The following is a 15547-nucleotide window of genomic DNA, read 5'->3' as shown; positions in this document are numbered from 1 at the left end:
TGGTAAATATGTTAAATCTTATATGTTATATGTTAGAATATGTTATGTTAACTCTTACATGTTCTTAAATCTATTCTTTTCCTTCTCAACTACACACCTCACGGAAGTGCTATAAATAGATCAGGGTTTACCATTTAAGTATATTTAAACAAGTTCATTTTTACATCAATTGTACTGTTTGGGGGCACCTGGGTGGCTCAATGGTTAGGCCTCTGCCTTTGGCTCGGGTCGTGATCTCGGGATCCTGGGATCGAGCCCCGCGTCGGGCTCTCTGCTCAGCGGGGAGCCTGCCTCCCCCTCTTTCTCTGCCTGCCTCTCTGCCTACTTGTGATCTCTCTCTCTCTGTCAAGTAAATAAATGAAATCTTAAAAAAAAAAATGTACTGTTTGTATTGTTACTTCAACTTTCCAATTTTCAACTTTTTTAATAAGCTAAGATTTTAAAATGTCATAGGTTTTACCTAATTGTTTGATCCCGATTGTACCCACATTGCCTGGGTCAAATTAAATGCTGGGCCGCAGGCAGCGCTGCACACTGACGGCTTGCCATGCTCATTTTCAACCATATAAAATTTCATCACAAACATGCTAAAGTCAAGGACTTCTCGTGCCCCGTGTCCTTTCCTGTGAGGGAATGAATTCATTCCTCCTCCCCAAGCTATAAACCAAGGTTGATGGAAACTGCCCTGGGATGGGCCGGGTGCAGAGGGAGACTTTTCTCTCTCGCTTGCTAATTCTGTTTGTTTACCTAGAAAGCCTTCATTGTACAAATAAAAACAGAATAACAAAGGAATGGGCAATCTTAAAGACCACTAGGAGGGAAACCAAGTAGAATATTCTAGCAATCACCAGGTCCACCGTGAGGAGGGCCGGTGTGAACAGTTAACAAACTTGAAGCCAGATTTGCTCATTAAAGTTGTCTCTTATCATACAGCCTGTCATTTCAACAGCACAGCGTAATAGAATATAGCATTTAATCAGAAAGTACTGATTCATCTATTAAAGCAATTACTGCAATAAGAACAGCTCATTTTAATAAAAATAAAAAACAGAGATTCAAACCACTGCTGGCCAAATTACTGACCTCCCCAGGCACAGTCCACAAGAACAGCTCAATACAGCACCATTTGTCTCTACAGCGGGTGGGAATCCTGGCTCTCCCTTCATTCCAACACCATTTATGAAGAGGATCTACTAATCGCTTCACTGCAGTACTGAAGTCTAGAAATGGAAACGATAAACTTTCATTTCAAGACATTATAATGTCTTTCTCACATAAAACCCATAGAAATATAGAAAACACATTTTAAAGGATATTTGGCCATGCTGAAGGATAACAAAAAGACAACTCCTGTAATAGATAAGAAATCATGAGAAATCCTGGAAATTCAAGCGCCCAATAGGTTGAGTTTATAAGAAAACTCACAGCAAAAGACAAGTGTGAGAAAGTTCCAGCAGCAAAGGTGAGAATGGCTCCCACAGGATCCTGCGCTGCGATTTCAGCATTCTTGTCCAGTGTGTCATGGGAAGTTTATCCATCAGGAATCTCTAGAAAAATCAGTTGAGGAATTAAGGGGGAAAAACCCTAATTCTTCTATAAGCTAGCAACCAATATATGGAGGTATAATTTGTTTTAAGGAATTCACTAAATCTAGTAAAAAGCCAGACACCTGGGGCCTGAAGTTTGGGGCCAACCTTTCTAGGAACCTGGACAAAACATGGAGGAGAGAAGCAGGAATGATTTAATCTAGTCTTTCTGTAGCTCAACAACACTGTGTTAAAAATAGCATTCATGGCCCCGTATACTATATATATATATATAGTATATATATACTATATATATATATACACCCGGTATAGAGCGCTTCGTGGACCTTGACTCAACTGCCTCTCTCGAAGCCTGGTGGCAGAAGTGTTATTCTCCTCCTGGCTTTTCTGGGGAGGATAGTAAGGTTACGAGATAGTGTGTCTTTCCCCAGGTAACTTGGTTCACAAGCGACGGATGCCCCCCAAACCTTGGACCGTGGAGCTCATTCTCTTCACCAAGACCTCACTGCCCCTCCCTCTGAGCTCTGTGGACCGCCCTGAACTGGCCCTGTGACAGGACTGGGCCTCTGGACTTTAAGAGTCAAACATTCCTGGGGTAAACAGAGGCGTACATAAGCTGCAGCAATAATGATGGTGAGGAGGAGGAGGAGGAAGAATCGGTAGGAGAAGAAGGAGTCGGGAGAAGGAGAAAGAAGATGGTAGAAGGGAAGGGGAAAGGGAGAAGACGGTCAAGGGCAAGTTATAAATGCTAAGATAAGACCATGAACCTGGTACTGGGCCGACCCCATGCAAACCAGCGGATGAGACCTCCCCCCCCATTTCCCGTGCCGCTACCCTCGCTGGTACAGCCTCTCCACCCTCCCTGCCTTATCTGCAAGACAAGGACACCTTTGTGACAGGCTCAAAGGTCATGCGAGGACTGCATGGCCAACCCCCGCAGGTGCTCAGAGCTTGAGTTAGTCCTGCTACCCCCTGGGGAACAGTGGGTGAGTCAAGCGGATGGAGGCAATCTGGGAAAATTCCCGCTGAGCCTTGAAACGAGTTATTTGAAAAACATAAACAACAACAAAATCCCAACTCTAGTGCTGCCATAAAAGCACCTTCCAGACCACAGAAGCAACCAGGAAGCAGGTCCACAAGCAAACCACATTTCAGCTCGGGGTGTGCGGATAAATGTGTTCGGAGAGGGAGGTTCACAGAGATTCCACGAGACACAAAGGTCCTGAAGCTGGAAACCTGAGAAACAGTGAGGTGCTAAGGGGAGAAAGATCCTCAAGCACCTCAGTGCATGGGGACTAACCAGGGGTTTTCCTTCACCTAATTTCTTGTCTCAGAGAATCCTGGGTATTTTATTTGTTTCTTTTTGATTTCAAATTTGAATTACAGGCCTTTGGGACCCCAGTGTACAATCTGCTTCTTGCTCTTTTCCCCCTGCCTAGAGCACACAGTGTGGTTTAAAAAAGCAAAAACAGAAACAAACAAACAAAAAAAACTGAATCAAATGTATAAAATAAAAACATAAAATAAAATTAAAATTAAAAGGCTGATATGCTGTGATGCTGAGTTTGGGCCGAGTTTGTTTGCTGTCTATGTTCATAATCAAACAGATGATGCTTCACAAAACCAAGCCACACAGATAATCTCAGGAGATCTCAGGAGGAGGAAGTGACCTAAATGTCACAGGGTAATAGTTTCTGTTACTGCGTTAATTAGTGTTAACCTCACATAAAACTAAAAAAAAAAAAAAACAAACCAAAAAAAACCAGTTTGGGCTCCCCCTCGTGGTGGTATATTTTGAGAGCTGAACTCAAATAACGTTTTTTTGTGTGTGTGTGCAGGAAAAGCGTGACTATGCCTTAGTGAACCAAAAGAAAAATTGCTTTTTAAAAGAAGAAAGACAGCAAAGCTCTGACAAATGGTTCCGGAGTGTACAAAGAGAGCTGTTTGTGACGGACGTACAGTATCGGAACCAGAGTGCCCACTAATGGCCCTCATACTTAGTGTATACTGATGGTTCCTGGGCAACCTGCCGGTAGATGGAATGTGCACGTATGCACCTGTGTGTACTCATGTGTGTGTATGAATTTGTGCTAATTATTAACGTAAAATATTTTGCTTTGTGACATAAAAATTAAATTCAGGTTTCCGGGTTCTCTTTAAAAATCAGAAGCTCTGGGAGGCCTGGTTCTGCAATAATTAGCTGGAACGGAGTAGTTAAGGCTCCCTAAAGATAAGCCCATTCTTTTTCTTTTCTTTTTTTTTTTTTTTTTATCATGAAAAAACTGTATTTAGATTTAGCCAGCTGGACTCAGTTTAGATGATCCCCATTTTGTTGGCAACATCCAAAGCATCATAGTCAGGGGCCAGCTGAACGTATGCCTTCTTCTCTCCATCAGGCCTGATTAAGGTGTTGACCTTGGCTACATCAATGTCCTAGAGCTTCTTCACAGCCTGTTTGATTTGGTGCTTGTCGGCCTTGACATCCACAATGAACACAAGTGTGTTGTTGTCTTCTCTTTTCTTCATGGCTGACTTAGTAGTCAGGGGGAACTTGATGATGGCATAGTGGTCAGGCTTGTTTCTCCTGGGGGCGCTCTTTCAAGGGAATTGGGTTGCCTTCGGAGACGCAGAGTCTTGGGTCGTTGGAATGTAGGTGATGTGCGGATCTTCTTTTTTTTGTGACTGTGGACGCCTTTCAGCACCGCTTTCTTGGCTTTCAAAGCCTTTGCTTTGGCTTCGGCTTTGGGAGGGGCAGGGGCTTCCTTCTTAGCTTTCGGCGCCATCTTCGTAAAAGGGATTCAAGCCCATTCTTTTTCATTCCATTGTATCCCACCAGACAGCTTAGGGTGTCATTTTCTTGGCCTCTGTTGGTGTCTGGGTTTGCAATCTCTGTTAAAGCAGGAAGTGCACTGCAGAAAGGCTCTAATGTCCTTGGAAGAGCACAAAACACGGAATAAAGATCTCTGGTTCCCAGCTTTGTCACTTCCTGGGTGGGTGACTTTGGGGGAAAACAGTCCCTATCTGGAGGTGCCTACATTATAATTTCTTATACTACTCCAATTCAGTTCCTCTGGGCTTTCCTTTTTTTTTTTTTTTTTTTTTACTAAAGAGACTATGTATGTAGAGCAGGTATGGATTATATATTCTCTACAACACTATTTTTTGAATAATGGCCACTTCTCAAAAGTAAGCAAATGATGGTCAAGCCTCCGACTATCGAATTCACTGTAACTTAAACCCTTTTTTGTGTGGTCCCTCTCACTCCCCAAGAGGGAGTAAGTAATCAAAACCTTCCAAGTGCCTTCTGGGTGTCCCTTTCTTATCACAGCTTTTGTCCCCAGCCCAGTGTCACCCTCCCTGACAAGCTTCCCCAGCCACATTTCCCTCATTTTACCTTTCTCTTGGCCATTGTTGGTGGCAGAGTTTGCTTTATTCTTTCCAATTTTCTCGTGTTTTTATTCAGTGTAAATGTTTACTGTCCGGATCGTCCTTATGGAAAGGGAGAATTGTGTTCAATTCTGGGTTCTGGAGCCTACTACAGTGCCTGTCACACAAATATTTATGCACCTTATAGGGTAGTCTCCCAACCTACACTGAAGACTGGTTGATTCTGTAGAGTCTCAAGTGTTAACCCCCACGAAGAATAGAAAAGGAAGAAGAGGTGAGAGTCTTGGAGGTCTAGCTGATGCTATTAAGGAAGACAAAGAGCGATCACTCACAATCAAGGAGGTAATGATTCACTTTGCTGGGTTGTGCACTAGCAGGGGGAAACATTTCTTAGCAGTCAGAGTGACCCTGGCCATGAACCCAATGAATGCCAAAGCCAAAAAGAATTCACTGGATTCATCTAGGAATAACTGGTATCATTGGTGAATCACAGATTTGTGACATTCATTTTCCATAATTTTTAGCTCTAAAGGTTGGGAAGGAAATATCTTCATTCCTAGGGCCAGATCTCTTTTATTAATTTTTCCTAGTTCACCACAGATCAGCACGCATATTAACAACAAGAAGGCAATCAATAGCCATGTGACAAATGTTTAAGAAAAATGAACCACAAACGCTATTACAAAGTAATAATTGGAGTTTTTTTTAATTCATAGGCTTAGGAAATGGTATGAGTTAATATTCAATCCCATTATTGCCTCAAGAATATTATCCCTGTGTTCCAAAAAAGGAAGCTCTGTGATCCCAATTTATATTCCCCTAGTTATAAAGCATTAGAAAAGGTAATACAAAAGTGTCAAAGTATATGCCTATCAACAGTTCCTTCCTCTCTTTTCACTGGCCCCTCTATGCCCCCAGACAACCTGGGCAAAACACCACTCTTTGACCTGGCATGTCATTGCTTTCAAGAAACTGATTTTTATTCTATTCTATTCTATTCCTATCCCATTTTACTTTAGTAATCTCTACACCCAACATGGGGCTTGAACTCACAACTCCAAGATCAAGAGTCACATGCTCTTCTGACTGAACCAGCCAGGCACCCCAAGAAACTTACTGCTGCTTAGCTAAAATCCCTTCTCTGGACCTTACCAGACTTAGGTCCAAAGGAGGTATTTACTGACGTGAAGATCCCACACGCATTGCATCCATGTCTTGGTACATAAACATTAGTACTCTGCAAAGGGCCACCTGTTTATGTTTGTTGATCCACAGTTTATGAATTCACCTCTCAGGCTCATTCACCATGAAGCTTGCTCTGACTCTTATTTTGCTCCTCCAGTCCCTCAAACCAGTATCTGAGAAGTACCTGTCATAGATGTCCATCATGCGGACACCAGAACCCTTTCAAGTGGGTCATCTTCAAAGGTCTGCTGTATTGGGCTGCCGACTGACGGTAGTGCCACAGTGGGGGCGTGCCCCATTCACAGGGGAGCAGAATTGTCTCTCTTCCCTTCTACATGTTGGGCTTGACCCTGTGGCCACCAGCAGAGCATCACAGGTACCCCACTGTCCTGGAGGCCTCCCCCCTACCAGCTTACTCCATCAGATTCAGTCTGCAGTTTCCCTCCGTCTCCACTGGACTCTAATCTAATCCATTTGTATTTCTTTCCCCATTTCCTCAAAGGCAGCAACTCCCACCCCCCAATGCAAATCAACTGCTGAAATCAGATGGGTGGAGAGGCCAGCTCCTGCAGCTTACCGTGAATCTCCCAGCATAGGTGAAACCCAGCTCTGTGTACAATTTAATTGAAACCGTCACAAAAACTTACTTCATCAAGAGTTTTTAGAGCGGCACTCACTATCGAATGGAAAGGGAATGCAGCCACACATGGAAGCCACCTGTCGTTTAAAATTTCGTAGTAGCCATGTTAAAGGGAAAAAAAAACAAGCAAAAAGAACTTTAGTAATTTAGTTCATTTAGCCACAAATCTGCAAAATAATATCTTTCCCACACTCAATCAAAATGAAAAAGATATTAATGAGATATTTTGCAGTAGCTTTTTCACACAGTCTTCCAAATCAGGGAGAAGTTGATGTTTATAGCACATCTCAATTTCCAGCTATGTTGCAAGGGCTCAGTCATCCCATATGACTGGTGTCTACCTGATTGGGGGCAGCTCTGGTTTGGAGGATAGGAAGGCATCAGAGACACCGCGCTGTGCAAATCCTTATCTTGCCAGTGAGATTGAAAGAGGCTGCCCCATTCCTAACAAGTCAAACAGTTCATCAGTAGTAGAGACAGGACTAGAGCACTGGGGCCCTACGACTCAGTCACACACATGTTTATTCACTTAATGCTGCTTATGTGATATTTACTAAGCCACTTGGCTACTAAAACACACCCTCCTCAAAAATGCTAAGAACATGGTGCCAAAATAATCCGAGCAGGGTTTTTTTTGTTTGGTTGGTTGGTTGGTTGGTTGATGTATTTGTTGTAAATAACTTCAATGCCCAACATGGAGCTCGAACTCACGACCCTGAGACTGAGTGGCGTATCTATGGACTGAGCCAGCCAGGTGCCCCCTCCCTGCCAAACGGTTGTTTTTATTGGGTCTGTGAAAGACTGGGTTTTTCCAACTGAGTAAAACCTGTTTTGCAAGTGGTTTAAGATGGAATCGTTTTCTGAATTAGCTCAATTCAAATCATCCTAATTTTTAAAAATATTCCTAACATTTTCAAGTGAAAATATCTGATGGACAAGAAAAGGAGAATCAGGGGTAATATTGATCCAGCTGTTAATTGTACACTGACCTGTGTGCTACCTGCTAAATGGTGCAGGCCAGTTTTCATCAGCAGCATCGCATGCGATTCCAACAGCAATCTGAACAGAGCCGATTATAATCCATTTTAAAGACGACATAAAGGAAGCCTAGTGAGGGTAAGTAGTCAGCCTGGGTCAAAAAGCTAGTAATGATAACCAGAGAATCACATGGCCAGTGAATAATGCTTTTAGTCCAGGAATGGAACTGGAGCTCAAACCTTAAACTCCCTAGACAGTGCTCTTTGACCACCCCCTCAACCGCCACGCCACACTCAGCCCCCATGGTTAATCTAGTGGTCTGTGGAGCTGACACGTATGGAGCCTTTTCCATGATATAAAAGCTGAGTATGTCCACTGGGTCTCATCTATTCCTTCACCAGGGACAAACATTTCCCATGGAATTGACTCATTCCGTATCCCATTGAGATCGGTTGTAGATCTAGCCAATGGTTCCTTCTGCAGCAGGCTGATTTTCTCCTGCTGAGGGTCACGCCATAGACACTTGTGCAACTTTGAATTCCACTATAAGAATTTGTCAGTTCTGAGGCCCTTGTCCTAAGCATCTTGCCCTTCGGAACTACTTATCTATTATCTTTTTCAGAGGTATCTTCACACCAAGCATAACAAGACCACATTCACAAAAAAATTTTCTTGATTAATGTCATTCAGTTTGACCTGCCTTAATATATAGACTGATTTATCAATACGTGTGCTGAAGCCATTTCTTCCATTTACTTCTATATCAAAACTGTGCTATATACTCCCATAGGAAAAAAGTCTGATCTTAAAAGAAAAAAAAAAGCATTTTAGGATTTTAACACTCAACTCAGTCACACTCTCTGTTCCTGTTGACTCAAGGTCCTTATTTATATAATCACTGCAAAATGCTAACCATACCTGTAGGACCTTATACTCAAATTTATAAGCACATCAGATAGCTAATTCCATGGCTGGATTATAAGGTAAAGCAAGAAAGCAGGTGTTTAGAGAACCAACAAAGCAGGATTTTTTTTTTTTTTTTTTTTAGAAAGGAGCGTCTGACCTCAGCAGCATATGTGTAAGTTTAGTTTTTTAGGCTAATCTTGTTTTTACTTAAATTTAGATATTGGGGCTCACCATATTTTCAGTGTGCCATAAAAATTATGATCAGGCTTTGATAATTTCTCATTTCAATAGTGTTCTCGATTACTTCACAGAGCTTATATGTATGGTCAAGCAGATAAATTAATTACACCATAACTACAATTATTTAGAACTCCCTAAAAACAAGGATGGCAACCATAGCTATTGCTGAGCACTAAACACACACCAGGCACGGTGCTGTGTTCTAGGCAGATTTTCTCTTTTAATCCCGAATAGAAATTTTATAGGGTAGGACTCTTACTCTTCCCATTTTCAGAGATGAGAAACATGAGGTCTTGAACAATTTCCTTAAAGTTATGTGACATATTTTATAGTCATTAAAAATTGTCTTGAAGTAATTTTATGACATGGGAAAATGTTAAATAAGTAAGTAAGATAAAACTAAATATATCTTACGATCCAAAATATTTTATGGAGTCTGGGTATATGTGTGTGAATTTGAAGGAAAAAAAAAAAACCTGCATTCAAACACTAACAGCGGTTTTTCTGGACAGTAGAATTATGGGATTTGGGCTTTTGTTTTTTTACTTTTTTTATTCTATGCAAAATTTTTAAATTTGTTGTAATGAACATGTACCTCTATTATTATAAGTTTTTATTATTTTTTTTTAAAGATTTATTTATTTGAGAGAGAGCTTGTGTGCCAGTTGGGGGTGGGACAGGAGGAGAGGGAGAGAGAGAAGCCTCAAGCAGTGTCCCTACTGAGCACAGATCAGACATGGGGCTGGATCCCAGGACCTTAAGATCATGACCTGAGGCAAAATCAAGAGTAAGACCCTTAACTGACTGAGCCACACAGGCACTCCTATTATGAGGTTTTAAATAACCACAAGGATTTATATGAAAATTTCTTGGTATGTATGAAAAAGTTAGGTGTTATATAATATCTAAGTTCTTAAAAGAGGTCATGTATTTATCATATATATTTTTCTATTATTCATAGTTATTAACTCACCACAATCCATCCTGGAAAAGGCTGCAGGACCATCCAAGGCCAAGTATCAAGGCAGTCCATTACCAGAGAACTCTGAGGAAAATAAATCTCATAAAGGGGCTTGAGAACTCCTGTCACCATCACATTTTGGTACTTCCTTCTCTCAGGAAGTAAAGACAGAAAGAGGCCATGACTTTAGCTCATTTAAAAAAAAAAAAAAATTCTTAAGTTTCAATGTCTATCTTCCAAAAAATCAAGTACCTACCTGCATTGAGAGCTGAGCGCTGCCAATCCCATTCTTAAGGCTCTTGATTTTGAAGCCTGCTTACTTATTCTTTTGGGATATATTTTTCAACAAATTGCTTTTATCCTCATACACCAAACAAGGCAAAAAAAAAAAAAAAAAGTTATAACTCCGTATTATATGTTTGACTTAAGTGAGGAAATAAAAGTCATCAGATTCCCATCTCACTGGCCCCCCCACCCCCGCCAAAGAAGTCGGTGTTCCACTGCAGGCTAAACTTCTTTGTTTACATTCAATTTACTAAGCATGTGATGCCAATACTGAAGCCCAGGGTTATTTACTCATCAAAAAATCCTAGCTTTGGAACTCTGGGAAAGGTGAGGATAACATCTGAGTGTTGCTTGGCATTGCACTCGATAGAGAATAAAAAAATAGTAAAACTCTTTTCCAGTTTCTGACAATGTACTGTAATACCTGTGTCATGGTGAAGAAAGGGACAGTCTTGCCTGAAATGGAAAGCTAACATTGATTTTCCTCAATCTTAAAATGGCTTCATAAGGTATAGTATCATTCCAGAAGATTCTGGAAACCAAGAAGAACAGTTTGTCAGGTGGTAGGAAACAGCGGGAGAAAGTAGAGCAGGTGATACTTGGGAGACATTATGTTTGACAAACATGTGACACAGTGTTTGATAAATGTTTATCAGAGGGAGGAAGGTTTACTACTACCCCAGTGTGGTCCCTGCATGCATTACAAGCCCACTTCCCTACAATCTACTCATATTCCCTGAGGAAAGGACTGGTAAATCAAAATGAAACATTGCAAGTTCCAGTAGAGTCAACTAGGTTAAGGCAGGCCTCCAGCACTGAAGTGTAAGGCAGGGAAATGGATCCCAAACCTCTTATTAACTCATCCACTGAGGAGTGACAATAGCAAAGGCTGCCCCCCTGTGGCAACTAGCGGAACTACACCTCGCCATTGGATGACATTTGGGTCACCAAAATATATTTCCCAACCTGGCCAGCATGGCTCTGGTACAGGTAGGGATCCATCAGGATAAGAAAACATAGTTCAGGTCAAAGTATTGTTAATATGAACCCCTTGATATGGTTTAAACTGTGTGCTTCCTCTCAGAAGCCAAAGGAAATGATTCAAACCATGTGTCAAAATGCAGTTTTTCAGTTTTCAAATTGAAAAGCTCTTCAGAGAAGCAAATTTAGTTTCCACATATATTTTTTATTTTTTATTTCCCTCAGAAAAAAATGAAAGGCTCAGTCTAGCTGGTTGGTTTGTTCATTTACCTTCTAAAATTCTTCCTATGGCCTTGATCATTATATTTAGAAATAATGAAACAGAACTAGATCATAGCGATCAGAACCTTCCAGGTACAAGGCTATTCTCAGACTCGTCCTCAGACAACATCCGGAAGTGGCCTTCACTTGTTCAGATGCTTGTTCAGGTGGTACTGGGGAAACATTTTGGGCAGCTCTCTGGAGACTAAAAGGGTTAAAGTTTCTAAAAATGCTTAACTTAAATCAGGTGGATATTTAGGTGCCATAAAAATCCAACTTAATTTTTAGAAAGGCTGAAACTTAGAATATGATGCCTGAATTCTTATACCATGAGCATTTTTCCAAAAGTACAATTGCTTCAAGAGGTATAAACTCAATTATAAAATAAGCCATGGAGACGCAATGCACAGTACAGGGAGTGTAGTCAATAATATTGGTAATAACTGTGTATGGTGACAGATGGTAACTAGACTGAAAAAAAAAAAGGAAATTACCTTTAGGAGATGAAGTCCTTGGGGGACGATTTGTCATCTCTCATCATCTTTGTTATGAAGTAGATCAAGAACAAGGGAGCGTCACCCACATTGTATACTTGGCCACACATATAAACCAATTCTCTAATCTTATTACTATACAGTACAAAAACAATCCACGTATAAATAAGCTTTTGCTTTATTTACTCATCTGCATTAGAATCAAATGAGATGATAAACCCGCAGGGCAATAGGTGATTCCATTTATGACATCAGAGGAACATTTTTCATGCAGGTAACGGAAGTTCTTGTTTCACAGTGCGGCTGCTGTAAGTTAAATGGATTCAATTTAATTAACAAGCATTTACTCAGTGCCTACCTGTGAATATAGCACTATACTTACTAGGCATACAAAGGAGTTAAAAGGCATGATCCCTGCTCATAGGGAGCTTCCAATCTGGAGAGGAAGAAAGATGATCCATGCATTACAGGAAACAGTAAGAACTGTTAAAAATCACAGGAAAGTCTGTGTAAATCATAGACTCTGAATTAAAGACATGAGGGCCCAAGGAAACCTGCTGAGGAGAGATACATTTGGGAATGGAGGCCAATCTGGAAAACTGGACCAAAGGAAGAACCTCTTGAATTTGTATCACGGCAAGTGATGAGCAAATGGGTTGGCAGAGGAACAGGAGATCATTTCACAGCCAGATCCAGAGTGAAGAAGGAAAAACTCAAAGACATGGAAACAAAACCCAGCAAGTCAATTGCAGGAAATGGCAGGCAAATTGGCTTAGCTCTGGAAAAGGACGCTGTGGGTGACTAGATGTAACTGAAGTCACACAAGTCCGGCTGAGGGCACTTGGCCTCTTCAAAGTCAATTCAAACTTTGAATAAATACTAACGCTTAAACACATCCATAAACTGAGCCCTCCCCCCCCCATAAAAGTATACGTTTTCCCAACCTTAACAAAAAAGCAAAGACACACCGTGGAATATTAGAATCTAAACTCAGGTGATGTGATCATTGGAGGTCGCGATCAGGCTGTGAAGAAGTTGCAATCGTGTACAACTGTCTTAAAAAAAATCAAAACTCACAAAGAGGTAGGCTGTCTATGACCCATGTACTTCCTCAAACTGAGAGAACTTCAACCCTGTGCTACTTAGACCTCTATTTCCCTTAGGATTTTTCTTTTAAGAAGCCCATTCCTTTTTATACTGAACCACCAGCAAATAAAGAGTCTTGAGTGTGAAGTTGAGGGAGCCCTGTAGGGAGAGACAGGAAAAAAAAAATGGAAAACAAGATGTTGGTTTTAAACTGTGATTTAGTGAATAATTTCAATGAATACTTTATAAAAATATTTCTGAACTCTGAAGGAAAAAAAAAAGGTGAAATATCTCTGTTCCAAGGCAAAGAATACTAAGGCAGAAGGAGTCTATAACACAGAAGTCCATATGAGCGAAGTATTTTTAATTAACCCAAATGGTAAACCAGTAACCTGTTTTGCTGGATCACATTCACTCTTAAATCAGTTTGCTGGAAGTGATGTCAGGGAAATCAGGGGAGAAAGTGCGGGTGCAGGAGCAAATCCCTTCATTTGGAACAAGGTGGAGGTTGTCCCTGCTGAACTAGGACTGACAAGGCCTTGACTGACCGGCATGACCTTGACAATCCATGAGGGTTAGAACAAGGGAACAGCAACTTCACGATGCTTGTCATCTTGACTTTTACGTGAGTCATTGGTTTTAAACAGCAAGGTGAGGAGTACTTCTGGGTCCCAGCGTGTCTATGAAAGTTACTGGCCACCAGCAGCCGCAGCTGTTCAAGAGAGGGAAAGAGAGAGAGAAAAGATGAAGAAGCAAGTGACAATTGAGCTTTCACTGTGCTTAATGTTCTGAAAGGGGTGATCTTTGAAACCCATATCTTCCAAATGTGCCCCACACTGCTGTAATATTTAGTATTTTTATATTCAAAATATTTCCATATTTCTTATTTTCAGGATAGTGAAAATGAGATTTCTTCTCTTTTTATAAAATCTATTCAGTACTATTTATATAATTAATATAAAAACGTACCCTTTAAAAATTTTTCCAGTAAAAGAATTCCTCATGGGCCAGTAGGAATTCAGTTGGTGTTTAATTGAATGGTAGTAAATTCTGAGAAAGCAACTATGAATAAGATAGTCTCTTCCTTTACAAAGGTTGTACACATTTTTAAGTACAAATTATGGGAAAATATCAAATAAATAGCATGCAATAGGATTATATCATTATTTAAAACAACAAAGGTAACAGTAAGCTTTACCTAGAATTCAGATCTTAAAAGTCAGAACTTTTCCCTCACTACTCTAAACACTCATTTGCTCATGTTAAGTTATAGTCACAATCTGCTCTCTCACAAGAGCAGAGAGGACATGTGGGACATATTTGCTTCCAACTCTAAGATGCCCAAGGGGCTCACTTCGGCTTTAAGGACACACAGAAACCAAGAGTGAAGGGATGGAAAAATATATTCCATGCAAATGGAAACCAGAAGCAGGTATAGCTACATTTATTTCAGACAAAATACATTTTAAGCCAAAAATGGTAACATGAGATACAGATCATTTATTATGTAATGATTACATTATTATGCAATGACATAATATATTAAATAATACTTCATTACATAATAATTACGCTATTATGTAATGATTAAAGAAGACACTTATAAATGGAGAGATCACTCATGTTAATGGATTAGAAGAACTAATACCGTGAAAATGCACATACCACCCAAAGCAATCTACAGATTCAATGCAATCCTTATCAAAATTCCAATGGCATTTTCAAAGAAATAGAAAAAACAATCCTTATATTTGATGGAACCACAGAAATATCCCAAATAGCCAAACAATCTTGAAAGACAACAAAGCTGGAGACCTCACACTTCCCGACTCAAACTATATTGCAAAGCTACAGTAATTAAACAGTATGGTGTTGGCATCAAAACAGACAGTAAGATCATTAAAATGGAACAGAGAAACGGGGCATAAACACACACACACGGCCACTTAGTTTTTGGCAAGTACTAAAAATACACAATGAAGAATAGATATTCTCTTCAATAAATAGTGCTGGGAAAACTGGATATCCACATAAAAAAGAATGAAACTGAACCCTTATACACAAAAATCAACACAAAATGTAAGACCTTACACCATAAAACCCCTAGTAGAAAACCTAGGGGAAAAAATCTCCTTGCCCTTGGTCTTGGCAATGATTTTTGTATTTGACACAAAAAACAAAAGCAGCAAAAGTAAACATTAAACTAAAAAGCTTCTGCACAAAAAAAAAAAATAATAATAAAAAATAAAATAAAAATAAAAAGCTTCTGCACAGCAGAGGGAATCATGAATAAGCAAGCTATGGAATGGGGGAGACTATCTGCAATTTGAGAAGGGGTTAATATCCAAAACAGACAAGGAAATGAAACAACTCAACAACATAAAAACCAAATAACCTAATTTAAAATGGGAAAAGGACCTGAATAAGCATTAATTCAAAGAAGACATACACGGGTCAATATTTGTACATGAAAAGGTGCTCGAGATCACTATGAGGAAAATGCAAACCAAACCACAATGAGATAGCACCTCACGCCGCCAGGATGTCTGGTATCAAAAAGGCAAGAGACAATCAATGCTGGCAAGGATGTGGAGAA

At 40.2% G+C, this 15547-nt stretch overlaps 1 protein-coding gene and 1 pseudogene across 4 annotated transcripts in view; both read right to left on the bottom strand.

Moving 5' to 3' along the window:
* Positions 1-3845: 3845 nt before the first annotated feature.
* Positions 3846-4363, bottom strand: LOC309846935 (large ribosomal subunit protein uL23 pseudogene; annotated as a pseudogene). The gene has a single exon. The product of its transcript is annotated as a large ribosomal subunit protein uL23 pseudogene (transcript).
* Positions 4364-12019: 7656 nt separating this feature from the next.
* Positions 12020-15547, bottom strand: part of TMC1 (transmembrane channel like 1) — a 387473-nt gene continuing 383945 nt past the window's right edge. For all 3 annotated transcript variants that reach the window (XM_082696595.1, XM_082696594.1, XM_082696593.1), the window contains one exon: positions 12020-13663. In XM_082696595.1, the coding sequence (XP_082552721.1) occupies positions 13641-13663 (23 nt within the window). In that variant the 3' untranslated portion in view covers positions 12020-13640. The remainder of the gene's footprint in view (positions 13664-15547) is intronic.

This window comes from Mustela nivalis (genome assembly GCF_964662115.1).
Source record: "Mustela nivalis genome assembly, chromosome: 13".
In the NCBI taxonomy this organism is placed as follows: Eukaryota; Metazoa; Chordata; class Mammalia; order Carnivora; family Mustelidae; genus Mustela; species Mustela nivalis.
Note: the sequence above shows the minus strand (reverse complement) of the source record. Positions and strands in the feature narration are given on the sequence as shown.